This window comes from Phoxinus phoxinus, assembly GCF_949152265.1.
Source record: "Phoxinus phoxinus genome assembly, chromosome: 18".
NCBI classification, from domain to species: domain Eukaryota; kingdom Metazoa; phylum Chordata; class Actinopteri; order Cypriniformes; family Leuciscidae; genus Phoxinus; species Phoxinus phoxinus.
Window position 1 is genome coordinate 22,211,794 of NC_136893.1, and position 16,302 is coordinate 22,228,095.

The 16,302-nt window shown below is 37.9% G+C and overlaps 1 protein-coding gene across 6 annotated transcripts in view; it reads right to left on the reverse strand.

Moving 5' to 3' along the window:
* Positions 1 to 14,815, reverse strand: part of uckl1b (uridine-cytidine kinase 1-like 1b) — a 32,950-nt gene extending 18,135 nt beyond the window's left edge. The window contains exons 1-5 of one of the 6 annotated variants that reach the window (XM_079589712.1): positions 14,670 to 14,815; positions 4,472 to 4,665; positions 3,659 to 3,765; positions 429 to 599; positions 17 to 88 (exon numbers count right to left, since the gene is read on the reverse strand). In XM_079589712.1, the coding sequence (XP_079445838.1) occupies positions 17 to 88; positions 429 to 599; positions 3,659 to 3,765; positions 4,472 to 4,665; positions 14,670 to 14,743 (618 nt within the window). In that variant the 5' untranslated portion in view covers positions 14,744 to 14,815. Of the gene's footprint in view, positions 1 to 16; positions 89 to 428; positions 600 to 3,658; positions 3,766 to 4,467; positions 4,666 to 11,994; positions 12,360 to 14,669 lie in introns of those variants that run through there. The other 5 variants (XM_079589713.1, XM_079589717.1, XM_079589715.1 and 2 more) reach the window with 5 other exon arrangements.
* Between the last annotated feature and the right edge of the window lie 1,487 nt (positions 14,816 to 16,302).

Consider the following 16,302-nt stretch of genomic DNA (forward strand, 5'->3'; position numbering starts at 1 on the left):
AAAGACAGTTGTTTACCTTCAGCAGCTCTTTATCGGCAAATGACATGATGCCCTCAAATATAATCACACTGGCCCCATACACTGTTTTCTGAAACAGATAAACAACCATTAAAAGTCAAGCAATAAAATATGCTAGGTATTCTATGTATAATTATTTTGTGTACTTTAAGTGTGTTTCTAGTAGAGAGAAGGTAAACCAGCAACATTTCATTTGGAGAACTTAAACTGTATTTTATGCGCTCTTCTGTATATAACAAAAAATTGATTAATAATGCAGTTGGCCACTTTTTTTTTAAATTACCTTGCCATTTTAAACCCATGAAACAGTTTTCCCAAAAGTGATCATTTACATAAACCTGACACTTTTCAAGCAAATCAGTGGAAGGTCAAAGCCGGGAGTTTCCACGCGATCGCCCGTTTGCACTCACCCATTCTTTCTGCCGCCCGTGTGTGGTGAAGTCATACACTGGGATCTTCACACTCTTGCCCTGCTTGAGCTTGCGGAGTGTGTGCACCAGCAGGCTGAAATCAAAGGCGTCTGGATGGTCAAAGTTGTAATCGTTATTAGCAGCCAGCAGCTGCTGTTCGGCCGTCAGAACCTGCAGGAAACACGTCACAACAGACGCTCAAAGTTACACCTCTGACTTCAGCTCAGATATCTGCCAGCGGTGTGCTTCGAGAGCAAGGCTGATCACTGGAAGGTTGTAGGTTCAAACCAGACAAGGGTTGATCTGTCCTTGAGCCAGACACTTATTAAATATTATAAGCCGTGAGTGTGCATTACAGTGCTTTTACCACAGGTTAGACATGACGCAAAGGGGTAAACTATGGTAAAATCACTGTAACACACAGCCATGAGTGGCTTAATACTTCAATATAATGACAGCAAAAAGCAATTAATAAACATATATATTTTTTTAAGTTAAATATGATCAAAAGTGACATTTAACGATTGCTTAGCATTAAGTCATTTATAAACAAGAGATTTCCATTTCTAATAAATGCTGTATCAAAGAATCCACACACAAAAAAAAAAGTTTTCTTGAGCATCAAATCATCATATCAGAATGATTTCTTAAGGATCATGTGACACTGAAGACTGGAGTAATGATGCTGAAAATTCAGCTTTGATCATAGGAATAAATTACATTTTTAAAATAAAATATATTCAAAAAGAAAACAGTTATTTTAAATTGTAAATATTTTAAATTGTAATAACAGTGGTGATGACATAATACTTTACAAAAACATAAAAACAATGTTGCTGACAGTAGTGCATTATATTACTAATAAAGCAGATGTACAGACTTTAAATAATAGAGACACTGACTGCGCTCAGACCTTTTGATTAATACATTCCCAGTCATTTTGGATTTTTAAAAATAAGGATGTTTCCATTTTTAAAAATTGTTTAGTAAAGAATGGCTAAAAATTGTGAAGGCAATCAAAAAGTAAAAACTAGTTAAAAAATATTTGAAAACAAATCAAAAATATATAATTGCAACTTCCATGACTTTTTAAAATTGTACTAATTTTAGAACTGCCTGATCTTTCCATGAACCCTGTATTTAATTATAATTAAATTCATGAATCCTAGCATGAACTCTCTGTATACGAGTTGCATTAAGTACTATTCTCCAGACAAGAGAACATATTAAAACATCTCCAATCTTCCTGGAGGGATATATTCTCGGTCTTAAGTTACAAGTTGAATGTTTTTGCCACCCTGCCTGCAGAGACAGTGCCAGACTACTGAGTAAATGAAGTGTGTGGTGTTATTACCCCCCTCCTCTCGTTGGGCACACGGCTAAGACCAGCTGAACTAAATTTAGGAGGAACATTTACACACAGGTACACGTACACATACACAGGACATTTACTTCCTTCGCGGTGTTATTTGGCCTATTTCTCTCATACAAAATGTAATGATTTCTCTTCAGATATGCAAGAACAGCTGGTGAGCGGTTTAAACAAATGCTTAACTAGTCTATAGTATCTGCTGTGATCCACCTGACAGGGTCATTCGCATTCCTGACTGTTTAACACAGCTTACTTACTGGGTGTGCTCTTTGATACCAATCTTTCATTTGAAAGTCACATGTCTAGTATCTGTAAAACCGCATTTTTCAATCTTAAAAATATATCTAAATTACGCCATATGCTCTCATTGACAAATGCGGAACAATTAGTTCATGCGTTCATGACCTCAAGGCTAGATTATTGTAATGCTCTACTGGGTGGTTGCCCTGCACGCTTAACAAACTACAGCTAGTTCAAAACGCAGCAGCTCGAGTTCTTACCAGAACCAGGAAGTATGACCATATCAGCCCCGTTCTGTCAACACTGCATTGGCTGCCTATTAAACATTGTATACATTTTTAAATATTGCTGATTACTTACAAAGCACTAAATGGTTTAGCTCCGCAGTACTTGAGCGAGCTCTAAACGCATTATAGTCCTTCACGTCTATTGCGATCTCAAAATTCCAGCCCAAAATAATACCTAGAATATCAAAATCGACTGCTGGCGGTAGATCCTTTTCCTATTTAGCACCAAAACTTTGGAACAATCTTGCTACCATTGTCCGGGAAGCAGACACACTCTGTCAGTTCAAAGCTAGATTAAAGACATCTCTTTGGCCTAGCATTCACATAATGCATTATAGACTTCTATAACTCAATGTTAGGCTGCATAGATTAGGTCAGCCGGAACTGGGAACACTTCCCAAAAATCCTGATGTACTCGTTACATCATAAGAAGAATGGCATCTACGCTAATTTTAGTGTCTTTGTTTATCCCGCGGTTTTCCCACAGCCTGCCGGATCCAGATCTGACGAAGGACCTTCGCCTGGACCCGATGACAACGCAGTGCTGAAGTGCCATCTATCCTCTCCCTATGGAGGATCCCTGTACCACTCTACAGATAAAGCATTGTCGGGATAATTTCGGGTTCGCGTATCTACCCCGAAGTGATACAATTCTTTATCAAAACGTTAAGGTCAGACAAGTAGTTTAAGGCTTGGTTTGTAGGGAATTACAAACCTGCACACATATATTCAAATTTGCATAACTATAGAATTAATTCTTAATGCGTACATGAGCGGCATCAGCGTTTCTCACAGGTTCACGTTTAAAGTTTATGTAGAGAGAACGCTGTCGTCTTAGCGGCCTCTAATTTGCACACCTGAGCACATCTGAGATGTTCCTCTGGCAGACGGGAGAGGATCTGAGAGGCGTTTGCTCTGAGATTCCTCAGGGTGCTGTGAAGCCACAAGCTGCCTGACAGACTTAATGGATTATATCAAACAAACCATTGGTTTTGGACCACATTCGGGTCAGTTTTTCATGTACTGTATAACTTCAGGTTTGCTATGGAATTGTAAGAGCAATTTCAGCCATATTGCTAATTTCTGTAGTTTGGTTTACTTCACCCATAAGCCCTCTCTCCTAAACCCTGCCCACAAAAGACATGTCAGCAAACGATCACATGTCTTATTGTAAAAAAGTGGCACTCCCCAAAATGGCTTATTGCGGTGTACAGAGCTTAACGCTGTCACAGATATGGGTGTGATTTCCCAGAAAACATGTCACTAATATCTGTAGTAGGTAGCATGAATGTTTAACGTGCGAGAGATATACAATGAGATGTCGGCGTTACCTTGTAGAAGGAATCCATTGAGAGAAGAACGACCCAAGGAACATCCAAAGCCTCGATAATTTTACGCGCAACTGTTGTTTTGCCTGAGGCACTGCCTCCACAAAGCCCTATGGGTAAAAAAGACCAGTAAATTGACATGTGACGATGGTCGGCGATGATCATGATGGTGAACGAGTTAACAATAGGGATTTTCACACTTGATCTAGTTAACCCAGGGTCATTAAAGCCTGGCTAAACAGAACACTGTGTTATCCTTCACATTTGACACTGCTCATAGTTTACCCGGGATTAACAATTAATCATGGGTATTCATAAGCTGATGTGTCACTGTACACTCCTAATGTCCTTATTTGCGAAGTCAGTGTCCTTGATTGGACAAACACAGCATGCGACCTGTTTACATAAAGGCTCTAGCATTGCGCATCCTCGTAGCCAACTATCAAGTTTATAAGTTTCTGTCACCATTTGACATTTTCCCCTTCAAACGTTGAAACATAGCCTACTGTTTATACAACACGCTGTGCTTCTGAGGCATGTGATTGGCTGCCTGTAGCGATTCACACAGCATCATTTCACACAGCGCAAGTTTGGCATTGCAATGCAGCGCAAAAGCAGTCCTAACCCTGCTCCAGATCAGGGTTTCATTACCCCGGGTAAAATGCGACACTAACCCGCTTCTAAATTACAAGTGTGAGCGCTCCTTCACCCGGGGTTAAAAGCAGGGGTTAAAGCGATGATAACCCGGGGTTAATCACAGCGTGAAAAGCCCTACTAATTTATTTTTTTCTCCCTGGAACGCTTTACTATACCGACCAATAACAAAAGCTTCTTTGGACTGGGTCCCGTGCTCATTGTACCAGGGTGGGCGTCCGGCGGTGTAGATGGTCCTCTTACTGGTCCGCAACAGCGGAGGCTCTGATTTGCACTGGCTGGTGGTTCGTTTCCGTGGCGACAGGCCGGTGTTGACGGAGGGGAGGAGCCTGTCCAGAGAGCCTTCGCCACCTCCACTGTTGAAAAGAGGAAATAAGACACAGTGAACAAGAGAAGCCTCTTCCTGCTGTTTCCTGTGTGAATTCTGACTTCCTGATCGCAAGCTGTACAAAGTCCCCAGTTCACTCGGTGGCCATCACGGTTAACGCCCCAACCTATTTACTAGCTTTAAACATAAGAAGTGATAAGTGACTGATAAGTTAACTGACAAGAACTGATAAGAATGTAAAATTTGTACCTTGAAATACAATGTAAGTCGCTTTGGATAAAAGCATCTGCAAAATGCATAAATGTAACTATGTGGGTAACAGGGCATACAGCTCTATTTCAATGAGGAAAATATGTCAAGATCTGATAACGGACGTGGTATCATCAATTTTGTAGCATGTTGCAACCTCTGGGAAAAACAACAACAACCCCATATTACTCCGCAAACATGTTAGCTGTAATGTAAATGAAACGGAGATAACTGGATTATCGTCATGTTTAATGACTGTTATGACAGTTGAGCTCAAACAAAGCCATTGACCTCATTTTGATCAACAAGTTCTAAACAAATACTACCTTGTTAATAATAATGAAAACATAATTATGGCCAGAGGTAGCACTAGCATGGCACAATTAAAGATAACCCAAAGGACCTGGTTCCGACAAGCAATTTGACGCGACCTTTTAAAATAAGAAAACTCAGCCAATCAGAAGACCGTGTGGGCGAAGTCTCTCTGAAGACTAAATTGAACCCTGTAGTCGGATATATAAAATAATAGTAAACAAAAATCTGATTTTTTAAAAGGAAAAGTTTATTAAACCTTTAGACATAATATGAAAAAAACTTTGCATATGTGTTTTTTAAATATAATATTTCATACATTGGGCTTTTATAAAAGTTTAAGTCAATTTAAAAGTTACTCCCGTTTACTTTATACAAATCCGTCACGTCCCATGACCTGAAGGTGGACATTTTTACAATTATAAGTCAGCCTTTTACTAGCTAAAAAAGTATAAATGATCAATTACATGGTCAAAAGGTAGATCAGGTTTTTCATAAAAGTTTTGATCATGTTTCAAGTATCAAATATGATACAGTATAGGCTTTTCAATATGACATTGTATCACACTTCAAATCGATCAATCTTGTATATCATGCACCAAATTTTTAAGGCCTGGTTCAGTGGCCTTTGAACACAACGGTGAAAGTAAGTTGGATAAAAAGTAACTGCTAAAAGCCTAATAAATACATCACATAAAAAAAATACAGAAGATTTCAGTCCCCAAATTACATATAATTCATGTAAATAATAAAATATTAAGTATATATTTACATGCGTTCATTACTATTCTTGCTCTGTGATAAATTGCTTATGTTCCTGCTTGTGTTCTGTTTACATAAAAACATCTGCTAAATGCATGAATGTAAATTATTAGGTACATACTTCTATAAATACACTGTAAAATGACCATTTGTATAAAGTGAGACTAAAAATGTCATTATGCATAAGCCAACTATGCTAATGGTGCAGTTAGTTTGATGAAAACATGCTCTGGTTTCTAAAAGCATTTCTGGAAAGACCGATGAGTCACGAATAAACGAAAGAGATACAAGGTAAAACTGGTGGACGCCTACAAGAGACTCACTGCAGTGAGAGCTGTGGAGCTCATAAGCAGCAAAAAATTTAGATTTTAGAGACAAATACTTACTAAAGCAGCCGAGAACGCAAGATGTCCACAAAAGATGAGTCCATGTACTTGTCCATTAAGTAAAAGCAACAAATAGTAGTACCTACTCTCAACTAAACATCTGTTTGTATAAAAAAGCCAGTCAGATCAAGTGACGCATGACTGCGTAATCCCTAAACATGCTTACATACCTCGGTATACAAAGCCTGCTTCACATGTGCAACTATAACTGGTAAATCTAGAATAAAGCAAGTTTATTAGGCAGAAAATATGTCTTGTGTGCCGAGTATGCCTTTGAGTTTCTGTTTGCGTGAATAGAAATCTTGGATCATCTTTCTAGTTTATCTGGCCTGCTACCACATGAGAGAGTGATAAGAGATAAGATGGCAAACAGTGGACTCTGCACTTGCATTTTTTCAGAAACCGCAAACCAGTCAGCCAAAGTCTTTCTCTTCAAGGAAATGATAAAATGACAGTAATAATTTTCAATACACTTTCTTCTATACAGTGAAATATCTGTACAAAGAAAGTGAACGGTGACCACAATTTCCAGAGCAGGATTTTCAGTGAAAAACTTTAATCTGTACTAATAGCACTAGCCATATGGACTATAGAGCCCATATTATTGTGGGCACTTCAAAAATACAGCGTGATCACTTGCATATTTTCCTGACAACAGCGGAAACAACTTAAAATACTCAATCATTTTTGAGTAATACATCATTCAAAACTATAAAGGGTCTACTTGAGTAAACTCACAATAACAACAAAATGTAAAACAGAAAACAAACAGGATGCGTTTTCTGCCTTCTCTGTCTCCGTGGACTGGAGCGTGTCACAAAAATGAACTGAAACTCAGTGTATACTTGCCTCACAGACATGAGGAAATATTTCTATAGAAAGCTTGACATGTCTACTGTTAAACAAACCAATTCAAATCAGAAAAAAATACTCTCTGATTATGTAATCTGTATGAAGTATATGTTTAAAATGAAAAAAACGTGCGATAAGTCGACTAATGGCATAAATGATCGAGTACTAGTCGACTAAGAAAATGTCCAGTTGGGGCAGCCCTAAATTACAACTGCTCAGATCGTCTCTCCAGTATTTGATATTGTTGATGTTGGTCTGCATCACTCCATTACACAATGCTCTGTTTGTTGTTTTGATGACAAAAGTTTTATAAGTTACATTTTTAGGCTGGTCTGCCATCTACCATCAGTCTTCTAACAGCGTTCATCGACGTCAAAGTCATTGACCAATCAAATCAAAGAAAAGGCTTTACTGTTCACAGAAGATGAACATGAGTTCCAGAGAGATGCTTCAGTTTAAACCGTTAAATAGAAAAGAGGTAAGATGTCAAATATTAAATGTTAGCTACTTACAACAGTTTTACAATAGAAATGTTAAATGACAGTAACTCCAGAGCCTCTCGTCTCGTCTACTGACTTTGCACTCAACAGCGATGACACTGCAACTTTATGACATGGAGTCTGCTAATACTAGGAAACGACTAGCACAACACAGACTCCAACTCAAACTCCACATAATAATAAAAAACGAAAGAAAGCACGCGCACGAGCACTCGCTTGTAAACGTATTGGTTGCAATCAGAAACATCCCCGCTAGATGCCGCTGAAAACTCCATACAGCACCTTTAACAACAATGCATTGCCAATATTCATAAAAAAGTTATGGGGCAATGGGTGCTGATTTTTACTCACATTTGCCACTTTGAAAGCAAACCATGCATGAGATAAATAAATATATTCGAAAACATAACATTTTGGAGTTTATTGAATAATTGTTTAAGGCCATTTCACGATTTTAATCATCACACAGTTTTATATATATATTTATATATACAGTTTTTTACACCTTGCCCTGAGGAAGACCACTTGTTGGTCGAAACATGTTGGCTCGTGTAATTTTTATTATGATTTAAGCCATATTTAATAAAGGCTTTTTAACTTCCTTCTCTTCATCTTTATTTTGACTGAGTGCCTGGGACCCGTTTTTTGTTACAGTTTTTTATAGGATTGACGATTCACGTGGGTCATACTTTTCAGGTTGGAAAATACAAAAATATGTGTACTGCGGAAATATATAATTATATGCCAAAATTATACATTTAAAATACAGAGATATTAACTACATGTACTTACAATAGGGTTAGTTGCATGAAATGATGCATAATTTACTGTTATTACAGCGGTAAGTGCATGTAACATAACAAGGACGCTCTAAAATAAAGTGTTACCAAATTTCATACGTCACATGATGCCACAGAGCAGTGTGAGCATTCTTCAAAACATCTCCTTTTGTGTTTCACAGAAGAAACAACATTAGGATTAATAATGTGACAGAATTTTCATTTTTGGGCGAACTATCCCTTTAAAAATACACACACACACTAACCTCAACGACAGCACATCAGCAACTTCTGGTTCGCATCACAAGTTCACTTGAGGACAGTATGAGAATACACTATTGTGCAGTTTACTAATGAAACATTTTCACTGTAAAACACCTCATAATATAAAAACCGCAAACAGAAAACAAATCAAACCCTGACAGGAGGTGCCAATCGCACGCTGAGGTTTTCAGCAAATACATAAAACTGATGGATATTTGCCTGTAAAAACAGAGCAAGCAGAGAGACCTGACAGCGACAGCTGTGTTGATGATCTCACTATATATAACGCGTCTTTAACTACTATGTACTAATATTTAAATGAAAGACCCCTTGTGGTGAAAATCAAGTTTTTAATGTTGTTTTTATGTCTATGTGGTGTTTTTAATATGCTTTCAGACAAACTATGCGCAAATTAGTGAGTATTTTCTCTTTAAAACTGCAGTGAAGACCGTCTCAAAAATGCGGTTTGAAATCGCTGGTGTTTATGACGTCAGAAACTAACTTGTAACCAATCACGTCTCGAGGGGGGCGGGCTTAGGCATATCATTAACTGTGACCGCTCTGAAGCAGGGGAGTCTCAAGAGAAGACAGGTTATCCATGTATATTTTTCTGTTGATATGAAAAAACTGCTACTTTTAGCAATATAGCGGGTGAATTATGTATTTGATGTATATTACGATGTTATGATGAACTGTGCGTTTCTCGATTGACGTTCTGAGTTGTTCATAGCGTTTCTAAGGATGCTGGTTGTTAGAAGGAAGATGTCTGACTCTGAGATGGAGAACGAGAACATGGTTTGTGTGACATTAGCAGCACATTTGCTGTTTGATAACGTAGTCAAGACAAAGGCTAATCATATTAATTACCGTTATGTGTCCGACGTTGTAGAGAGCGATTCATAAAAAGCATCACCGTTCTGATACATCGACTTGTAGACGAGCCTGTATAATTCACTCTTCCGCTTCTTCTGAATCCGTTTCTGGTTCAATCATATATGGCTGAATTAAACCAGTTTTTCCACTTGCCATTGTGCAGCATTTAAAGTTGAGTGAGTGGATCTCTGAGCTGGCGCGAGTGAGTGGAGGCGGGGCTCATTTGCATATTCATGGTTCCGTGTATACTAAATCAGGCAAGGGTGTAGAGTTACATTCAAGCTATTTTGGCATTAATTAATTATTTCCACAGGAAAAAAGTTTAAAAATGTAATTTTGGTGATCAAAGATGAGATTTAAAGGGGTGGTATAATGTCATTTTCACAAGATGTAAAATAAATCTCTGATGTTCCCCAGAGTGTGTGTGTGTGTGAAGTTTTAGCACAAAATACCCCACAGATATTTTTATACAGCATGTTAAAGTTACGCGTTGTTTTAGTGACTGTCCCTTCAAATGCAAATGAGCTGCTGCAAAAAGGGCGGAGCTTCAACAGGTTGTGTCCTTGTACCTCACACACACACACTGAAAATTTCTAAAACTTTCAGCCTTTTATGTTCAAACTGGAGTCAGACAATGATGGAGAGACTCAAGAATAAGTAACAATATGTAGAAGAAACATGACATTTCTGAATGGTTAGTTGAATTTAGGTAGCTTATGTATTTTATAGTTATTGATTAGCATATTCTGTCATGATAATCCATAAATCATGTTCTGGGGGCGGGGTTTATGTAAATGTTAGGGTTGGTGATGTCACTAACCCAGGAGGAATGTCGTGTAGTCACACCAGCCGTTTGTTGTAGTCCTTAAAAAAGTAATTTCTTTAAAAACAAATATCTTCCTTTGCTTTGAACTTTGAGCTTCGTAACTTTGCAGATGTTGTTTATTCTCAAACAGCAACATTACACACTAACTAAAGTTAGAAAAGTGAAATCATGATCAACCGCCCCTTTAAGTGATAAAATGATTGACTACAAGGGGGGGGGGGGGGGGGGCTTTAATAATTTGATACAATGCACTTATTGTGTACGTCCACATTTTTACATTACACTTATATTTAAAAAATCGGTAACAATTTATTTTAAGGTAAGGTAAGGTCAACTTTATTATCCCCAAGGGGCAATTTTGTTTCACAGCCAGCAGCAAATCATACAACCATACAAAGAATAAACAACACCACAACACACAAGAAGAAAGGAAGAAAAAAAGGACTTCAATAAATAATTTACCTAGAATAATTAAAAATAAAAAAACAATGGCAGCTGGTACAAAATAATTTTTAAATATTAATCTCATCTAGATCTGCCAGTACCAGGTGATGTAGTTACATGTTACGACATACAGTGAACTTATTATTGTAAAAACAGTAAATTATGCGTAACTCTATAACCTAGTAAGTACATGAAGTTGAATAATATTACTCAGTACTTATTTGACGTCTACTACGTCACCTTAAAATAAAGAGTATCCAAAACTCTCTGTAAGTAATTACATCTGTAATTAATTCTGTAATTACATTTATAATGACACTGTAGACCCTTTCCCAGTCTTAAACCAACACATATCACCAAACCTGTCCTAACCTGAATCCCACATCAATATAATCTACACAATAAGTGCATTGGACCTAACAATTATTGTTAACACTTTATTTTACAGTGTCTTTGTTACACGTTACATGTACTTACTACAGTAATAACAGTAAATGATGCATAATTACAGGCAACTAACGCTAAACCAACCCCTAAGCCTATACCTGTAGTTAATTATTAGCCTATTACTCAGTACTTAATTGTATAATTACACTGTAACAAGGATATCTGAAAACAAAGTGTAACCCAATTGTTATTTTTGATGCAAGCACATAGTACACTCTAAAAAATGCTGGATTGTTTTAACCCAATTTTGGGTCAAATATGGACAAACCCAAACATTGGATCAAAAATGGCAATTAACCCAATGGCTGGGTTTGTCCATATTTGACTCAAAATTGGGTTAAAACATCCCAGCCTTTTTTAGAGTGTAATTAAAGACAGCTAATATAAATTGTAACCAAAACAGCAAACCTCAAAATATGACAGGATGTGCCAATCGCACGCTGAGGTTTTCAGCAGATAAACTCAGAAAACTGATGCAAATTTGCTTGTAAAAACAGAGCAAGTTGAAAGTCCTGCATTCAACATGCATTTGCAAGTAAGTGTGCAAACTGCTTAATAAACTACTCAAGAGCGTCCAACACACTTGAGGATGGAGAAAAAGACAAAGATGCATAATAATAAAAAATAAAAAAATTATAAAAATCAGTGAGTTATCAGGCTTACCTTCCATCTGCCCTAAGAGACCAGCAGCCTGAGATCCGGGCTCCCGAGTAAGCAGGGAGTGTGTTCATGATGGGACAGACAGATGAGATGAGATGAGAGCTCCAGAGAAAGATCAGCGCTAATGTAACCGCCGGGACGTACACATACACGGGCGCTCAGAGCGCCTGCCCTCTGGCAAGCCGAGCGGAGCGAGAGAACAGGAAGAAAAACGAAAGTGAAGCAGAGGGGAGGAAAACAAAACTGTGCTTTCTACGTCGGTTTTGTTTTAGCAGTCGCTGGGCCGGGACCATTCAAGACAAACCTTTCTCTCGCCCTAACATGCTACTATGGACACTGCCAACAAACGTAAGAGGATAACCTGTCCCGCAGATTATGTTTGGCGGGTGGTATTAATAGCAGCAGGTTGGAAACACGCAGAGCTCACACACCCCTCCGCTGGCCTCTTACGGGGCGGCTCATCTGTCTGTGACACTCACACAGGCTGGTACTGACACGGGACGCGACCGAGCGCGAGGGAAAGCAGCGATTTTGAATTGTGTTCTTAGGCTCGGGACGTAAACAAATCAGGTTGCTCTGTGAAGCGGTGGAGGAGAGGAGAGACGCAGGTCTGTGCGCTCTCTTCATCACACCCAACGGCTCTGAGATCACCTTATCAACCGGCCCGTCCTCTGGGGCGCCGCTCCACCTGCTCCCCCTCCCGCGGGACACCCCTCACAAACATCATGACGAAACTCACTGCCGTACTGGCCGTGATCTTACAGCGCACAAGCACATCCACAAAAACACATTCAGTTAGCCAACAACATAAATACACAAACATAACAGTGTGTAAAGATCCTTAAAGGGATAGTTCACTTTGGTCGTTTAGTGTCATCACGTTGTTCCAAACATGTATGAGTTTCTTTGTTCTGCTGAACACAAAAGATGATATATTGAAGAATGTTGGTGACCAAACAGTTGATTGTTGTTGGTAACCAAGCAGTTGTTGTTGGTAACCAAACCCCATTGACTTCCATATTAGTGGATGGAAAAATATATATATTATGGAACAACTTGAGTGTGAGTGAATGATGACATAGTTTTCATTTTTGGGTGAACTATCCCTTTAGTCAGCATCTATTGAAATGAATGAAACTAACTAATAGATATTTAAGTGTTACTTTAAGTAGTATTTTAATAATTGATTATTATTATATAATACAGAAAGTTGAACATGTACAATTGCAATTAGAGTCAACCAAAAGGATGACAACTAAAATAGCTGTTATACACACATACTCTTAAAAATCACAAATCCTTAAAAAAAAGCTGAATTTTCAGCATCATTACTCCAGTCTTCAGTGTCACATGACCCTTCAGAAACCATTAGATATGACGATTTGATGCTCAAGAAACATTTCTGATTATTATCAGTGTTGAAAACAATTGTGCCGCTTCATATGTTTGTGGAAACCAGGACACTTTTTTTCCCCATTATTCTTTAAAGGTTCAAAAGAACAGCATTTATCTGAAATATAAATCTTTAGTAACATTATGAATGTCTTCACTGTCACTTTTGATCAATTTAATGCATCTGTGCTGAATAATGTTAAACTTTTGAAGGGTGGTATATATAGTAACCTAAAATAAGTAGACTCAAAGCCCAGAAGAGGAGATCACCAACATGGATGCAGCGGAGCACGATTCTTTGTACGACATAAACCTATACCGTCTTATTCTCCTATTAGATCTCGCTCCCAAATGTCAAGACTTCCTCTTTCTACTTCAATCCTAAACACGTGTATGAAGGACATTCCCATCATCAACAAAAACAACAGCTGCTGGTCTGGGTATGTGTGAAGGCACAGTCACGTGACCCGTGCTCGCAGTGATGTCACAGCTTTAGACGAGCGCGCCCTCTCGCGTCGCTCTGCCGCGCTGCAACGCGGAGGTGATCATGATTCAGCTGCTTGATCAATCTAAACTATAATAATGCAGTTGCAGTCTCGCATAATATAGTGAATACTACTCCAAATTTGTTCTGTTACTTAATTTATTTAACCTATTACTAGTTTAAAATAGGTCTACCATTCAACCATGTGTAATTAATACCATTCAACCATGTGTAATTAAGCCAACCCGACTACAGGTGTCGTTCACAATACTGTTTAGAGTAAGTGAAGTAACGTTAGTTTAATTGCATGTAATAATAAGGTGTGGCTGAAAAACGGTCCAAAGAAATAACGGCGATGATCCTATTCCTACATGCAGAGTCACTAGTAGGCTATCAGACTCTCCGCAACATGTGCTTCAGTGTGTCATTCCCCAGGGTTGAGCAGCAGTAACACACATTTACTGTCAAGACCTTTACTGACATATTCACAAATAGTTATGGACTGAAACAGGACGAGGAAACAGTGTTACAGTTTCATGTCTATGTGCTTAATAAAGAGACATGTCTCTCCTATAGACTGTAAGGTCTCTCCACACATCTTGTTAGTTTAGGAGGGGTTTATAAATATCACCAGAGGCATATATGATCATCAACGCGTGTGTTGCAGAGTGCCAGAAACACGCGAGACGCACTCCAGCACGCGCTCGGCGTTTCCATTGAATGTGCACTACACGCGCATAGCAAGAACACGGGGAACTTAATAACTAAGCGGTTAGGAGGAGGTAAAGCTCTTGAAATGTACCTTGTGCACCGCATAGAGGATTTTTCTCCGCACTCCATCGCCGAGACTCTTCCGTCTCCGCACACGGCAGACATTGTTGGATTCCTATTTGACAATCAGCTGTTGCGAGTGCGACTCTGGCCTCCACTAATGCTGCCGGGATATGTAGTTTTGTGTTTCATGGGGCCGCGCGTTTGTTCAGCGAAGCGGAACTACAAATCCCAGATTGTAAATTGTAATGTAAATTTTTAAGTACAAGTTTAGGTATGATTCATTGTAGCGTTTCCTGTACTGAATCTGATTTATGCTAATTTTACTAAAAATAAACATCACGATGGGAAACCATCTTAAATAGCTGCATTTTCTTTATGGAAGATTTATAATACATTAGTATTTTATTTATTTTATTGATACTTGTCAGTTGACAGGCAGGCCTATATGTCATACATTCACTGCCGTTCAAAAGTTTGGAGTCAGTGACATATGTTTAAATAAATTGTTTTTATTTGATAAATTGATAAAAATTGACAGTAGGCTACTTGGGTAGTACTGTCAGTACAGGCCAGGGTCACTTATATTTAACAAAATATAGGCTACACAAACATAACTGTCTGTAAAGATCCTTCAGAGTCGTCATCTAAACTGAAAAAAGTGCCCTAATAATTCTACATCATGTTTTAATATTATAGTTTTAATTGAATAATTGATTATAATAACATACATGAACTAAACAGAGAACACATACACATCTATTAATAGAATCAACAAAAAGTACGACGAAAATTATAGGCCTACATGAATAAACTGTCACAAATTCCCCAAAAACCTAATAAATAGGTAATATTTTACTTATATAACTTCTTTGAAAACAATTTATTTATATATTTTATACAAAAGTTAAAAAGTTTAGTTTAGGGGCAGCAATAATCTTTTTCTTCAGGATCTCTTAAAATAAGGAAGTCGGTCATAAGTGACAGTAAAGCCCTTCACAATGTTTTTTTAATTTTATTTTCTTACGCTGCTCTTCTGAACTTTCTATTTATTAAATACTGGAGAAGAAAAAAAAGTTATAATATTTAAATATTTATATTATTTTATCAATTATATTTCTGTGACATGTTCATCCAAACATAAGAAAACAATTCAGCCAGTCAAATCTTTCTCAACATTTTATTAATTATTTGAGGGGTATTAATGCACAGTTAATACACCAGGGGAAAAAGAGAGAGAATAATAGTTTAGATTCAGAACTCTTGCCAACCTAGTTAAAAACCTCAAAGGAATAAAGGATCATTTTGTCCATTACTTGATAAGTATTAATAGATTTAACAATTTCAGAATAAAATGTACTCCTTTTTCACTTTGGACCATCCTTTTGTACCTCAGACCAGGGGACCCAGTGGCCCTGCTCCGAATCACTTCAAATCGATCCCATGACTTTCGTTTGTAAACTTCTTTGAGGATGTTCTCCGCCAGAACACTGATGGGGCAAACTTCTGAAATCCTCATTTCACACAAAAGTTGAAGTAATGAAAAGAATGATTTTTAAAAACTGGTAGGGGGCTCCACTTTCTACAGACCCCCTTAGTACAAAATCCACAGCACACAATCAAATTCACCAAAATCTCTACCGACACTCCATATTCAAGCCTAT